Source organism: Gymnodraco acuticeps, unplaced genomic scaffold, assembly GCF_902827175.1.
Source record: "Gymnodraco acuticeps unplaced genomic scaffold, fGymAcu1.1, whole genome shotgun sequence".
Lineage (NCBI taxonomy): Eukaryota > Metazoa > Chordata > Actinopteri > Perciformes > Bathydraconidae > Gymnodraco > Gymnodraco acuticeps.
Window position 1 is genome coordinate 143,488 of NW_022992189.1, and position 16,835 is coordinate 160,322.

The 16,835-nt window shown below is 41.0% G+C and overlaps 1 protein-coding gene across 1 annotated transcript; it reads left to right on the forward strand.

The window, feature by feature from the left end:
- Positions 1-639: 639 nt before the first annotated feature.
- On the forward strand, positions 640-16,223 carry LOC117539149 (thrombospondin type-1 domain-containing protein 4-like). The gene is made up of 6 exons (XM_034205168.1): positions 640-1,067; positions 3,648-3,821; positions 6,207-6,380; positions 11,167-11,346; positions 12,049-12,193; positions 14,039-16,223. The coding sequence occupies exons 1-6, from the start codon at positions 810-812 to the stop codon at positions 14,185-14,187; spliced, it is 1,080 nt and encodes a 359-aa protein (XP_034061059.1). The 5' UTR covers positions 640-809; the 3' UTR covers positions 14,188-16,223.
- Positions 16,224-16,835: the final 612 nt, after the last annotated feature.

Here is a 16,835-nt window from a genome sequence, read left to right on the forward strand (position 1 = left end):
CTCTCCTCACACACTCTCCTCACACACTATCCTCACACACTCTCCTCACACACTCCTCACACACTCCTAACACACTCTCCTAACAGACTCTCCTAACACACTCTCCTCACCCTCTCCTCACACTCTCCTCACACACTCTCCTCACTCACTCTCCTCACACACACTCCTACACACTCTCCTCACACACTCTCCTCACACACACTCCTAACACACACTCCTCACACACACTCCTAACACTCTCTCCTCACACACACTCCTCACACACTCTCCTAACACACACTCTCCTAACACACACTCTCCTAACACACACTCCTCACACACACTCCTCACACACTCTCCTCACACACTCTCCTCACACACACTCCTCACACACTCTCCTCACACACACTCCTCACACACTCCTAACCAGAGATGGCAAAAGTACACACCTCCTTTACTCAAGTAGAAGTACAGATACTCGTGTTTAAAAATACTCTGGTAGAAGTAGAAGTACTGGCTAAACTTCTTTACTCAAGTCAAAGTAAAGAGGCTTTGAAATGTACTTCAGTAAAAAGTACCCATAACTAGCAGCTGTTTTAAAGAGTACCTGACCTCCCTTTATATTAATAGAACAATAATGTCATTGTTAGCTAATGAATGTTTCCATGCTGAACAACGGCAACATGACAACGTTTCCATTGGTCACACAAGTAAAACAGGAAACTAAGAGACTGTGACTACTAAAAAATAACAGAAAATAAACAAATCATGACAGAATACTGATACTATCCCTACTCAAAGAGCAAGTTCACTCAAAGGAAAACACACTAATGTTATTTAATAATGGCTCTACATGTCTGCTCGTGTGCTTCCTCCCGAGCAGCTGGGACATTGGGGAGTGGTCAGAATGCAGTACGACATGCGGGCTGGGCATGCAGCACCGGCAGGTTTTGTGTCGGCAGATTTACGCCAACCGGACCCTGAACGTTCACACGAGCCGCTGCGAACACTTAGAACGACCGGAGATCACCAGCAGCTGCCAGCTGAAGATCTGCAGTGAGTGGCAGGTCCGCTCAGAGTGGAGCGCGGTGAGACATGCTTTTACTGACTGTTTTATACCTGTTTACAGATCTATATATATTTATCACTTCTCCTTACGCATACATATTGTTTACATTACAGTTTATTGCAATTACTTCCTATCACTAATATATATATTTTATTTTATACATGTTATATTTGATAATTTTTTACTTCTGCGCTTATTTATATCTTGAAGGTCCCCTGGCCTATTATACTGTTTTTCATCAATATATCACAGGTCTCAGATTTATACAGAACCTGTCTCTGATTGGCTGAAACACCAAACAGATCATTGCAGCATTACCCATAATCCCCTCTGTTTCAGCCCTGTTTCAAAAGTGCTGATTCTCTATCTGTTACTTTAGATGAAAATAAGGAGCCCCTCCCCACGCCCCTCTGAGAGAGATTTGGTTAAAAAGAACTCAATGGTGCTCTAGGAGGGGATTCAGGTGATAAGGTGGGGGGGGGGGTTACCTTGGTTGCTGATTGGCTAATGGTTACACAAGACAAAAAAATCGTTATGACATCATAAAGTGGCCAAAATCTGATCAGCTCATTTTCAGACAGGTTTTTATAGAAATGGATCAGGACAAAAAGAGAGAGAATCTTTGTTCCTGAAAATGTCAGAGTCTCTTTCCACAGAGGGGACACATGTTGATGTAGAAGAGACATGAAGAAGAGGGGACACATGTTGATGTAGAAGAGACATGGAGAAGAGGGGACACATGTTGATGTAGAAGAGACATGAAGAAGAGGGGACACATGTTGATGTAGAAGAGACGTGAAGAAGAGGGGACACATGTTGATGTAGAAGAGACATGAAGAAGAGGGGACACATGTTGATGTAGAAGAGACATGAAGAAGAGGGGACACATGCTGATGTAGAAGAGACATGAAGAAGAGGGGACACATGCTGATGTAGAAGAGACATGAAGAAGAGGGGACACATGCTGATGTAGAAGAGACATGAAGAAGAGGGGACACATGTTGATGTAGAAGAGACATGAAGAAGAGGGGACACATGTTGATGTAGAAGAGACATGAAGAAGAGGGGACACATGTAGAAGAGACATGAAGAAGAGGGGACACATGTTGATGTAGAAGAGACATGAAGAAGAGAGCACACATGTTGATGTAGAAGAGACATGAAGAAGAGGGGACACATGTTGATGTAGAAGAGACATGAAGAAGAGGGGACACATGTTGATGTAGAAGAGACATGAAGAAGAGGGGACACATGTAGATGTAGAAGAGACATGAAGAAGAGGGGACACATGTTGATGTAGAAGAGACATGAAGAAGAGAGGACACATGTTGATGTAGAAGAGACATGAAGAAGAGGGGACACATGTTGATGTAGAAGAGACATGAAGAAGTGGGGACACATGTTGATGTAGAAGAGACATGAAGAAGTGGGGACACATGTTGATGTAGAAGAGACATGAAGAAGTGGGGACACATGTTGATGTAGAAGAGACATGAAGAAGTGGGGACACATGTTGATGTAGAAGAGACATGAAGAAGAGGGGACACATGTAGATGTAGAAGAGACATGAAGAAGAGGGGACACATGTTGATGTAGAAGAGACATGAAGAAGAGAGGACACATGTTGATGTAGAAGAGACATGAAGAAGAGGGGACACATGTTGATGTAGAAGAGACATGAAGAAGAGGGGACACATGTTGATGTAGAAGAGACATGAAGAAGAGGGGACACATGTAGAAGAGACATGAAGAAGAGGGGACACATGTTGATGTAGAAGAGACATGAAGAAGAGGGGACACAGGTTGATGTAGAAGAGACATGAAGAAGAGGGGACACATGTTGATGTAGAAAAGACATGAAGAAGAGGGGACACATGTTGATGTAGAAAAGACATGAAGAAGAGGGGACACATGTTGATGTAGAAAAGACATGAAGAAGAGGGGACACATGTTGATGTAGAAAATACATGAAGAAGAGGGGACACATGTTGATGTAGAAAATACATGAAGAAGAGGGGACACATGTTGATGTGGAAAATACATGAAGAAGAGGGGACACATGTTGATGTAGAAAATACATGAAGAAGAGGGGACACATGTTGATGTAGAAAATACATGAAGAAGAGGGGACACATGTTGATGTAGAAAATACATGAAGAAGAGGGGACACATGTTGATGTCGAAGAGACATGAAGAAGAGGGGACACATGTTGATTTAGAAGAGACATGAAGAAGAGGGGACACATGTTGATGTAGAAGAGACATGAAGAAGAGGGGACACATGTTGATGTAGAAGAGACATGAAGAAGAGGGGACACATGTTGATGTAGAAAATACATGAAGAAGAGGGGACACATGTTGATGTAGAAGAGACATGAAGAAGAGGGGACACATGTTGATGTAGAAAAGACATGAAGAAGAGGGGACACATGTTGATGTCGAAGAGACATGAAGAAGAGGGGACACATGTTGATTTAGAAGAGACATGAAGAAGTGGATTTTACATAATAGGTGACCTTTAAAGAAACACAGTTGCCTTTAACAAAGAGGAGCAGTCACATCCCTCCACAGTGCTGACCCTGTGTCCTGTGTCTCTCAGTGCTCGGTGCCCTGTGGTCTGGGTCAGAGGTCACGAGAGGTGCGCTGTGTCAGCAACGTGGGCGACTTTGTTCCTGACGAGGAGTGCAACATGAATCTGAGGCCGTTCGATGTGGAGAACTGCGACATGGGGTCCTGCGCCAAGAGCTGGTTCTACACCGAGTGGGGGAACAGGGTGGGTCTCACTTTGATTCACTTCCAATAACAGTGGCAGTCATTTTATAGATGTGTCTTTGGCAGAGAAGGCAAAAGCACACACATCCTTTACTCAGGTAGAAGTACAGATACTCGTGTTTAAAAATACTCTGGTAAAAGTAGAAGTACTGACTAAACTTCTTTACTCAAGTCAAAGTAAAGAGGGCTTTGAAATGTACTTCAGTAAAAAGTACCCATAACTCCCAGCTGTTTTAAAGAGTACCTGACCTCCCTTTATATTAATAGAACAATAATGTCATTGTTAGCTAATGAATGTTTCCATGCTGAACAACGGCAACATGACAACGTTTCCATTGGTCCCTCTTCTTTAGAGAAGACCAGGAAATGATGGATACACGGATCGTGTTCAAATCAATAGGCACGCAATGACTCTAAAGAATAATGATCACGCATCAAACACACATTCAGACTAAAGGAACCAGCTGTTTGGGAAATGAGAGAAGTAGAAAGTACAGGTATTTGTGTTCAACATGTAAGAAGTAGAAAGTACAGGTATTTGAGTTCAACATGTAAGAAGTAGAAAGTACAGGTATTTGTGTTCAACATGTAAGAAGTAGAAAGTACAGGTATTTGAGTTCAACATGTAAGAAGTAGAAAGTACAGGTATTTGAGTTCAACATGTAAGAAGTAGAAAGTACAGGTATTTGTGTTCAACATGTAAGAAGTAGAAAGTACAGGTATTTGTGTTCAACATGTAAGAAGTAGAAAGTACAGGTATTTGAGTTCAACATGTAAGAAGTAGAAAGTACAGGTATTTGTGTTCAACATGTAAGAAGTAGAAAGTACAGGTATTTGAGTTCAACATGTAAGAAGTAGAAAGTACAGGTATTTGAGTTCAACATGTAAGAAGTAGAAAGTACAGGTATTTGTGTTCAACATGTAAGAAGTAGAAAGTACAGGTATTTGAGTTCAACATGTAAGAAGTAGAAAGTACAGGTATTTGAGTTCAACATGTAAGAAGTAGAAAGTACAGGTATTTGTGTTCAACATGTAAGAAGTAGAAAGTACAGGTATTTGTGTTCAACATGTAAGAAGTAGAAAGTACAGGTATTTGAGTTCAACATGTAAGAAGTAGAAAGTACAGGTATTTGTGTTCAACATGTAAGAAGTAGAAAGTACAGGTATTTGAGTTCAACATGTAAGAAGTAGAAAGTACAGGTATTTGTGTTCAAAATGTAAGAAGCCAAAGTAAAAAGTCATCAGAAAAATAAGTAGTTGAGTAAAGCACTGATACCAGAGAAATGTACTTGTACAGTAACAAAGTATTTGTACTGCACTACTTCCCACCTCTGGTCTTTATGCATCCAAGATCTGTCTTTCAATCAGGATATTATATATATGTTTTTAATATAGATTCTGACAACCACAAAGACAACACATGTAGATTAATATTCGCTGAATAGAGTGCCTTTGTCCCAAGTGACAAGTATGAACATACAAGAACTATTTGGCTAGAATATAAACATTGTGACATTGATGTAGATGCATGGAAAGACATTTATTCAACTTAAATAAAATAAATGCTCACATTATCATTTACAGTTACTATTATATGCCATGTTTTGAGAGGGAAAATTAGATACCATGATGATACCAATATTTATCGTTGGAAATCAGGCAAAACTGAAACTCAGTAATTCTGTATATATTGTAATACTGTATTGTATTTCAGTTTTGTCGCTTTTACTCGACAAAACGTACTTACTGATATACAGAGAACTCTCTGCTCCGTAGCCTCTCTTGGATTTATAATCTCACTGTACATTTGACATTTATTTCACTGACCTCACCACCTTCACAAAACTTACAAAAACTCACCTCTTCAATCTGGCTTTTAATGTGTGATTGTTTTTGTATTGCTTGATTTTAATTTGACTTTAACTATATATATTTGTTATTCTTTTCATCTTTGTAAAGCGACTTTGAGCACCTGTAAAAGCGCTAACAAAATAAATCTATTATTATTATTATTATTTATATATCCAGTTTAATATTTAATATTCCATCTCTCACATACTTATGTATATATAATAACTTGATTTATTTTTGTTAATTTGTAAATTCAACATGTATATTTTCTACTTTCTTGTTTATTTCTAGTCTTTTAAATGTGTATTGTAATGCCATGTCTTTTAAGCTGCTGCAACACAAACAAATCCCAATTTGGGATCAATAATCTTATTTGACCTTATCTTATAACTCATGCAAATGTGAGCTGCTCTTACTGAAACAGCTGTCTGAAGGCAGTGTACCTCAACACAAATACAAAGTGATGTGCTGAAATTGAAATACAAGTTTAAAAAAGTGAAAGAAATCAAATCAACGCATGAATTGTTCTCCACAGTGCTCGGCTGAGTGTGGGATGGGTGTTCGGACGCGAGGAGTTCTCTGCCTCACGAACCACGTCAGCGGTCTCCCTCTGGAGGGCTGCGGCAGCGAGAGACCCCAAAACTCTCAGGTCTGCAACAGCGGAGCTTGTGAGAACCGCATCGAGTGGTTCACGGGCCCCTGGAGCCAGGTAGGAGGGAGAGATTCAAAGATTCAAAGGCTTTTTTGTCATTACAGTACAGTGTAGATATGCCAATGAGAATCTGAAGTCCCAGGCTCCACCAACAATGCAATATAGATACAGTGTTTCCCCTAGGATGGAGTCATAGCAGCGGTGCTAAGGCACGTGGGCCCAGCATAATGTGAGCGCGGAGCGCATGGATTTTTTTTGTGTGTTTGCGTGCGAAGTGCGCCCCGCCAATTTGTTTCTATGTGTCTGCCAGCACAAGAAAGGCTCTTGAGGCCTAGTACCAGGGCCGGTTCTAGAGAATTTGCTGCTCTAGGTGAGATTTTATATATAAAGAATAAATGAAAAATCTCTACAAAAGACAAATACACTACAAAAACAGAAACGTATTGACATAGGTAATATACGTCAAAATGGCTTCAAATGTATTCAGTATTGTATGAACATGTTTTAATTGGGGGGTGGACGTCACATCCTCTAGGGGGGTCCGGGGGTATGCCCCCCCCCCTGGAAGATTTCTTTGAACATTTTAAAGTCAAATGCTTCAATCTGGTGCACTTTGAGCACACAATTACTAGAGACCTGATCTAGGTGGTACAACTCTAAAACACCCATATGACAAAGATCGGTTTACATTTTAATTAAATAAGTATGTGAACATAACCAATATTTTATTTTTGTTGTTCATTCATATCTTATTTTACCTAGTTAACATGTATTTATTTTTGCATATTTTTGTATCTCTCCAACTTTAAACGATATTTTTGGTTTACTGTCCTATAGTATACATTGGAATGATTTCAAACCTGTTTTTATTTATCCTAATAATTTTAAAGGAGTGCCTTTACGTGTTTACATAATTTGTAAACACATATTTGTTTGAGACCCACTGAGATAACTTAGACTAAAAAACCATCACCCCCACAACACACTCCACTCTCACCAACGGTCTCTCAGAAATAAAAGCATGGATGCAAACAAACTATCTCCAACTGAACAGTGCCAAATCAGACATCATCATCATCGGCCCCCCATCCCGTACCAAAACCATCCAGAATGTCAACTTCACCATTGACAGCAATCCTCTATTCCCCCCCCCCTCACATCCGCAACCTCGGAGTCAACTTCGACAGTCAGCTCAAATTCAACCACCACATCAATCAAATCACCAGGACCGCCTTTTTCCACCTCAAAAACATTGCCCGTCTCCGCCCATCACTCTCCTCCTCTGCTGCTGAAACCCTGATTCATGCATTCATCACATCACGACTCGACTACTGCAATAGCATCCTCTACGGCAGTGTTTCTCAAACTTTTTCATACCAAGGACCACTTAACCAATAAAAAAACACTCGCGGACCACCTAACTCCACAAATATCCCAAAACACATCGTTCTTCTAGAACAGATTATAAATCGCCTGGAAATTGTACAAACAAGTGGCAACATGTGTGACGAAGGTGTTGCCCTGGGCTTTATCGTGCAATAGAAACTTAAGCTCGTTCCATTGCGGAGATATTCCCGCGAGAGTGCGGAAAACTTAAATGTATTTATTTATTTCAAATGTGAAATGTTACCAATATACTCACGGACCACTAGGGGGCGCTCACGGACCACCAGTGGTCCGCGGACCACACTTTGAGAAGCACTGCTCTACTGCATACCATCCAACCTCCTCAATAAACTCCAACATATCCAGAACTCTGCTGCCCGCCTCCTCACCCACACCCGCTCCCGAGACCACATCACTCCTGTCCTCCAGAAACTCCACTGGTCCCCGTCCGTCAAAGAATCAACTTCAAAGTCCTCCTCATTACTCACAAAGCCCTCAACAATCAGGCCCCCCCCTACCTCACAGACCTGCTGTACCACCACGCCCCTTCCCACTGCCTCCGCTCATCAGAAGCCAACCTCCTATCCATCCCCACCCGCACCAATCACCGGACCTGAGGGGACAGAGCCTTCTCCGTCGCTGCCTCTGGAACTCACTCCCACAACCCATCAGAGACTGCACTGACCTCACCACCTTCAAAAAACTCACCTCTTCAATCTGGCTTTTAATGTGTGATTGTTTTTGTATTATTTGACTTTAACTTTAACTATATATTTATTTGTTGTTCCTTCCTTTTCTCTTCACTATATCTGTAAAGCGTCTTTGAGCACCTGTCAAAGCGCTAACAAATTAAATCTATTATTATTATTATTATTAAATTAACTATCTAAACACTCAGTCCTTTACCTCACTGAGCCTCTCAGTCTGACAGGAGAGCTCTCCTCCACCCTGGTTGTAGAAAAATATCTACTTCTTATATCCGTTAGCGCAGCTAGCACCAGATTCTAATAACAACAGCGCCGGTACCGGTGCGCCCTCTCTCTCTCTCTCCCTCGCTCGCTCCCACGCTCGCACTTTGGCTGTGAGCTGCGGGCGTCAGATAAGCCAACATCCCTGAAAACATCATCACTTACAGCGCCCATCGTACGGGGCAAATGAAAAGTGTAGCCGGGGTGAAAAGGGTGTTACATTTACTTAATTATGAATGTTGTTACATCAAGGCCAACAATTAGGATGAGCGCCAACGGTCAAAAATGTTTTTTCCCCTCCCAGAGCTACCAGCGCAGCTCCCCCCAGATCTGGCGCCCTAGGCGACCGCATATGTCGCCTATGCCAAAAAATCGGCCCTGCCAGTACATACAGTGGCAATGTCTCGAGATTTAGCAAAAATACACCTTTATTGAACAGACAGTAACACAAATACTACAAATCCACATAACAAACAATCAAAAATGAAAAAGGCTCTCCAATAGCCGCCGCTATTTGTATATAGGCGAAACACTGAGATATATACACTGAACAAAAATATAAATGCAACACTTTTGTTTTTGCTCCCATTTTTCATGAGATGAACTCAAAGATCTAAAACATTTTCTATATACACAAAATAACAATTTCTCTCAAATATTGTTCACAAATCTGAAAAAATCTGTGATAGTGAGCACTTCTCCTTTGCCGAGATAATCCATCCCACCTCACAGGTGTGGCATATCAAGATGCTGATTAGACAGCATGATTATTGCACAGGTGTGCCTTAGGCTGGCCACAATAAAAGGCCACTCTGAAACGTGCAGTTTTGCTTTATTTGGGGGGGTCTGGGGGGGTCCGAAAACCAGTCAAACGCCTTTGGAGACGGCTTATGGTAGAGAAATGAACATTCAATTCACGGGCAACAGCTCTGGTGGACATTCCTGCTGTCAGCATGCCAATTGCACGCTCCCTCAAAACCTGCAACATCTGAGGCATTGTGCTGTGTGATAAAACTGAACATTTCAGAGTGGCCTTTTATTGTGGCCAGCCTAAGGCACACCTGTGCAATAATCATGCTGTCTAATCAGCATCTTGATATGCCACACCTGTGAGGTGGGATGGATTATCTCGGCAAAGGAGAAGTGCTCACTATCACAGATTTCAGATTTGTGAACAATATTTGAGAGAAATGGTTATTTTGTGTATATAGAAAATGTTTTAGATCTTTGAGTTCATCTCATGAAAAATGGGAGCAAAAACAAAAGTGTTGCATTTGTATTTTTGTTCAGTGTATATAAGACATAACATGATGAAGCAATTTGACAAAAACTATGAACATAGTGCAAGAGGAAACAAGAGAAATAGACCAATGTGCAAGTAATGCAGATTAAGTAAATCAAATCAAGTTTTATTCATACAGCACATTTAAAAACGATTTTTAGTCGAGCCAAAGGGCTGTACATGTAATAAAAACACATTACTACAATCACAATAAAAGACAATAATTTACAACAGAAATATAAAAAACAAAAACACAGGGAATAGTCAGGTGTCATACTCCGCTCTGACTAAAAGGCCAGAGAGAAGAAGTGTGTTTTTAGTGAGGATTTAAAAACCTCTAGGGTCTGGGCCGACCTCACATGGAGGGGCAGAGTGTTCCAGAGCCTTAAGGTCTGCTAACCAGCAGCAGCTCCAGCTCTGGCTGGGGTGTAGCGCTGGAGGAGTTCAGCTAAATAGGCCGGAGCCAGCCCATTTAGGGCTTTTAAAACAAATCAAAGGATTTTAAAATCAATTCGGAACCGAATTGGAAGCCAGTGCAATGAGGCCAGAATTGAGGTGATGTGGTCACGCTTTTTGTGGCCAGTGTGAAGACGTGCAGCTGCGTTCCGCACTAGCTGCAGGCGTCTAATTGAGGCCTGGTCCATACCCACGTACAGAGCGTTGCAGTAGTCCAGTCTTGAGGTAACAAACGCATTAATAACCCTTTCTTTAAAAGATAAATACGACTTGGTTTTGGCCAATAGTCGTATTTAAAAAAAAGAAGAAAAAAAAGCAGGATTTGACTACGCTGCTGACTGTGTAAACTCCATACATGTCAAAATAAATCAATACAATAAGCTAAATGTGCAGAGAATGTTGTCAGTGACCAAGTAAATACAGGAGTCTCCTGTATTTACTTGTAAATAGAATATGATAGACCAGATCAGAATGTAAAATGAAATACAGGTGGTTGCACTGGGTTTATCTGGGACTTTATATTTACATGATATTGTCTGATTGTGTTATTGACTCGTGTGTGTGTGTGTGTGTGTGTGTGTGTGTGTGTGTGTGTGTGTGTGTGTGTGTGTGTGTGTGTGTGTGTGTGTGTGTGTGTGTGTGTGTGTGTGTGTGTGTGTGTGTGTGTGTGTGTGTGTGTGTGTGTGTGTGTGTGTGTGTGTGTGTGTGTGTGTGTGTGTGTGTGTGTGTGTGTGTGTGTGTGTGTGTGTAGTGCTCAGCAGAGTGCGGTGCGGGCAGCCATCAGAGGGCCGTGGTGTGTTTGATGAAGTCGGAGGAAGGACTCTCCGTCGTTCCTCCGTACGAGTGCTCCTCTCTGGACCGACCCCTCGGCCAGCAGAGCTGCACCCTGAAGGCCTGCGGGGCAAAGTGGTTCCACACGGACTGGAGCGCTGTGAGTGACTTTTGAACCCTCTCCACTTTAATCCAATCTACTCCCTACTGCTCCTAATGACTGATCAATGGCCAGGGTTGATGATGTTGGTAGCAACCCTAATCCAGGGGTGTCCAAACTTTTTTCACCGAGGGCCACATACAGAAAAATATACGAAGGGTTTGGCGACTCACTAGAGGTAGCCTATATCGTGTCATAAGTGAAGTTATAAGTTAGCAAAATCAATCAAATGTAGGTAAGTGATGCTTGTGAGTGTTGGCAGCTCATAAAACAGAAGCATCAGAGTTATTATAATAAGGAGAAATATGAAGGGTGTATTTCAAGCTTGTTAGGTAAATAAGTCATTGGGCTTTTTTCTTATCAACTAAGATATGGTAGAAAATGTTTCCAACTTTAATTGACTGAATTTATTTGAAAAATGGGCTTATTAACACATGAATACTACGGTGTAATATATGTTTACATTCATATTTAAGAAGTACAATATAAGACAAGCACAAGTTTCATTCGTGGGCCGTATTCCATTTGACTTTTTTAATTAGCTGAGGGCCGATTCAAAATGGTCCCCGGGCCGCATTTGGCCCCCGGACCGTAGTCTTGACACCCCTGCTCTAGAAAGTAGATTTAACAGTAGACAAAGCTTCATGGTTTGGTTTTATGAACCTTTGACTGACTGCTGTCTCCGACCCGTGTTTCTTCCAGTGTTCAAAAACCTGTGAGGGCGGTTTCCGTGTGCGGGAGGTTCGCTGCCTGTCGGACGACTCGCTGCCGAGCGACGCCTGTGATCAGAAACTGAAACCTGGAGGGAGAGAGGACTGCAGCCCGGAGCCCTGCACCCCAAACATAGGTCAGTCCTCTCTCCATCTGAAATGTTACTGAGTTTTTAATTTGATGTAATGCTACTACTGAGTGAACTAGAACATCTATAACATTCATCCGTCTGCAACTAATTATTTATCTAATATATCATATTCCAATTACTTGTATATCGACTCTTATGGCACTACTTATATTCTATTTTATTGTGTTTACTTGCACTATTTTATCTGTTTTATTGTGTTGCACTGTTGGAGCCTGTGACCTAAGATTGTCATCGTCATGACTACACTGTAGCTATGTACGCATGACAATAAAAGCCTTGAATCTTGATTGAGCAAGGTTTCAAAACCCAAACTGTTAGTTAGTAGAAGTCCGAGCAGCACTGGTTCCTTTACACAAGTAAACATATTAATACAGTGTACAATACTCTTCATTTAAACATTCACTTAAGTTAAAGTACAAACATATTAGCATCATAATGTACAAAAACTCAAATGCTCAATCTGCACGGACCATTAGAGAACAATTTATATTATTCAATCATAGGAATGTGAGCGAAGTGCATCCAAATTAAGTAGATAAATAACAAGTATTTTAAAAAAAGAGCTGGTTAAGGAGGATCCTTTATTTTTATTTGACAATAACTATAAGTTGTAGCTTGTGATTTTCACCAAAAGCCCAATAAAGTCAAGCTTAATAAACATGATAAAGAATGTGTTGTTTATATTTCGTATTAATAATCTGAATCTTCATAAAGTCATCAAATCAATGAAGTAAAAAGAACAATGGTTGGAATAGAAGTACAAAGGACCGAAGTTGTACTTAAGTATAGTACTTGAATTAAGTTACTATCCAGTACTTTATATACTGTATGGTTTAATTATTTCATACATCTAATAAAAACAAGTACTTCAACTGTAACGTGAATAATAGCAAGAAAAAAGTACTTAAAAAATGAATACAGAATTTGAGTAATAGTAGTCACTTTCCGCCACAGGTCCAGTTCTTTAAATATGGTTGAAATGATTTCATGCAGCTCCCGGGCTTAACAGGTTCAAATATGGGGCCCTTTTTTCAAATGTGTTAAGAAGATCATTCCTGATGAAACGTTTGCATTTTGGAGGGGTCCCAACACTGGACGGGTTGTCGCGGGTGTCAGGGAATAATTCTGTATACATGTTTACCTTTCGCCCTCTGACGCAGCTGACCAACCTTGAGCAGCCGTTATCTCCCCAAGTTGTTGTTGTTACCAGTTTGTGAGCGGGCAACTCTCGGTCAGAGATAGTTATTGTTGTGGGACACCTGGAACACATCCTTCTCGGGGTGTAGACGACCTCGAGCCGTAAGCGACAACAACTGTGATCCAGTGTCCTCAGCTGTTTGGTCTATCTATTGAAGAATGTTGATTATTACACTCTGAACTAGTTAAAACCTGGAGCTACAGGAGGGTCTTCAGAATTGATTGTGGCATCTCAACCGTGTGGTCAGACCGTGGCCCGTGACATGTCGTGTGAATTCTCCGGCCGAAGCTCCAAATAAACCGTCAGTGTTTGCCATCAAAGCTCCAGCTCTCCATCGTGTCTCTTTGAGTCCTGACTCCAATTGCTTCAGAAGTTTCCCCCACAGCAGGGAGGCGGTTTATTATTGACGTTTTTGTTTTAGCTGACTGGTTTTCTATGTATTTATTTGTATATTTGTTGTATGTCTGTGTGTCTTCTGTCTGTATGGGATTTAGTTTGCCCTGGCAGTATTTACATTGTTACTCTATCTATTTTTCTATGAAGTGAAGATTTGTTGACCTACTTTTGATACATGCTCTGATGTACGCTGTTGAAAAAACCCAATAAACAATCAAGTGTTCCCTCTGTTTCAGATGAGAACTGCAGAGATAAGTACTTCAACTGTAACGTGGTGGTCCAGGCTCGGCTCTGCGTCTACGATTACTACAAAACCTCCTGCTGTGCGTCCTGTACCCGAGTCGCCGAAAAACAAAAACAGTCCGTCCAGAGGAGCCGCAGCTAACCCCCCCCGGACCCTGGCTTCAATGGACGCTTGTTTTGACGGCCAGGGAAGGAAACTGAAGACTTTAAGTGGGTTCGTTTGGAGTATTGATGTCACGTACGAGAACGATCCGATTCTTTTGAACTTCTCTTTGGTCCGAACGAAGAGAACCGAGTCGTACTTGGTGTGAGCCGTTCTTTTTATCGTTGGTTCACTGCCTGCCATAAATCCACTCGCCTTCACAGGAACTTGCTTTCCTGAATGCAAATGTTCCATAGATGATGGCATAGCGCATGCTGCTTGAGTAGTAGTTTGGCTGGCTGCAGCAAGTTATACATTTTTCTGTGAGCAAAAGTAGATTTCTGGCAATACAGTCAATCATTATGATGGTGATTATTTAGCAGATAAACCTATTAACCCCGCCGTCTTAAAAAAAAAACACGTCTCTTTTGAACGGCTCTGGGAAAGGAACGGAGCCAATTCCCATCACTAGTTTGGAGAAAGCTGAAGATAGTGGAGGACAGGAATCCACTCACTGGACAAAAAGACATCTGGAGACGGGACAGAGACTATCAGCGGACAGAGGAACATACAAGACACCTTTTAAAATGGATTTTAACCACAAAGACAATCCGTTTTTGTTTCAAGATATTTGCAGTCCACTTCCACCAATGATGGCTGCTATGGATTACATGATATGAAGAGGACAGCGCCTGTAAACTGTTTAAAGTGGACGATATTGAGAAAGTGTATATGTTCTGATGTGTTTTTGTACTCTTCAATGGTCAGATTTATGGACGAATGTCACATGAAGTCGATGCGGTTTCACCTTTTTCAACTTTTTGACACTTTGACCAAAGATTTGTAACCAGAGCTGCAGCTGAAGATTATTGTCATATTGATTAATCTATCAATTGTTTTGTCTATATACTGTCAGAAAGAGTGAAAAATGCCCATCCCAGTTTTTAAAAAGTCCAAAACCCAAAGAGATGTACTTTAATAAGATATAAAACAGAGAAAACCAGAACATCTTTATATTTGAGAGGCTGAAAAACGTACTTTTCTGCAATTGTTTGCATAAAAAATAACTAGCGGTTATAAAAAACAGTATTCTTTTTTAACAAAGACACATTTACTATTTTTCTTGAAAAACAAATGCAGTGCATCCTCCCTGGACCTGATGCAGTTTCCTTTATCCAGAAAATATCTTTGTGGCATAGATTTCTGACGCCTACGAAGAAGCAAACCACTTTTCCCCCTATAGGCCAGGAGGTGTAACTGCAGCCTGTTTAATAATCGTGTATGACGGAGTGAATGATAAAGGTCCTCCAGCAACTGAAGAGAAGAAGCCCCTCTTTAGTTATTTATTTGAGTGGTTCCCATGGAGACGAGTGCTTTATCGGCCCACGCTGGCCTCTCATTGGCTGTGGGGATAAAACATTGCCTCTCCACCAATCACAGCCTTTGAACTGAATTCAAGCTGCTGGATGGGATAAGCAGATGTTGAAAAACCTAAATATGATTAGGCAAATGTTAAAAGTGCATGTATATACATATATTTTCTGTGGGAGATGATCATTCCACACGTGTACGATAGATCACCAATGTTAAAAAAGTATAATAATATTTGATTGTACAGATGACAGTATTTTACAGCTATTGATCTGTGTGGCGAATATGAGGTTCAATCAGTTTCAGACACGACCTGCACACAGTACCTCTCAAGTGTTTCTTTTGTACTATATGTAATCATTTCCCTCCATGCACTATAAACTGATCTCTGATCAGAAGTACTGTATGTGTATCAATGTACAGCATGACTCAAGTATTACAATTAATTCAATCTCTAAAGGTAGAAAATGTGCCAGCATGACGGGATTATTCTGGATTTCCCCCAAAACGATCAGATTAGATATAAAATGCCAGGGTGTTTCAGTATTCAGTAGCTCATTAAACTTCTGTATGTGCCTTATTTTACATGTCTAGTGTTCAACAGTTGATCTTCACAAGGATTGCTCTTCTGAAATAAACAAAATACTAATTATGTGTACACTTTACAGCATAGTGGTGTGATTTCTACATTGATGCGGCTTTGCTCAGATGCATATTTAAGACTGTCACATATTGACAGTTACTTTTTATATCAGTCATTTCTATTAAAAAGCAGTGCTTAACTTAAAGGCGACCTATCATGCAAAATGCACTTGTTTATGTCTTTTATACATAACTATGTGTCCCCGGTGTGTCGGTGAACTCACGCAGCATCAGAAAGTAAAACCCTCTCTCTTTTCCTCCGTACCCAAATCTCTAAAAACGGGGCTACAACGGAGCTGATCCAGATTTGCGTCCAATATGACGTAATATCTGAAATGTGGACCCACGGCCCAATCAGAAACGTTGCTAACAGAAACAATGCCCGACTGTTTTGGACGTAATATGGTCGGTGTTTACATTAGCATCGCTAACACTCAGAGCTAACCTGTACTGGAGAGCATGTGTGTGAAGAAGCAGGAAATAAAAAGGAACTCACCTTGTGGTATAACCGGCAAGAGAGAAAGCCTTTGAGCTCCAAACTGTTTCATAGATAATCCCTGATAATCCATGATATGGCGTTTCATCACGGCAGTATTTAGTTAGACAGTAGCTGCCGGGTCCCGCATGAGCTCAGC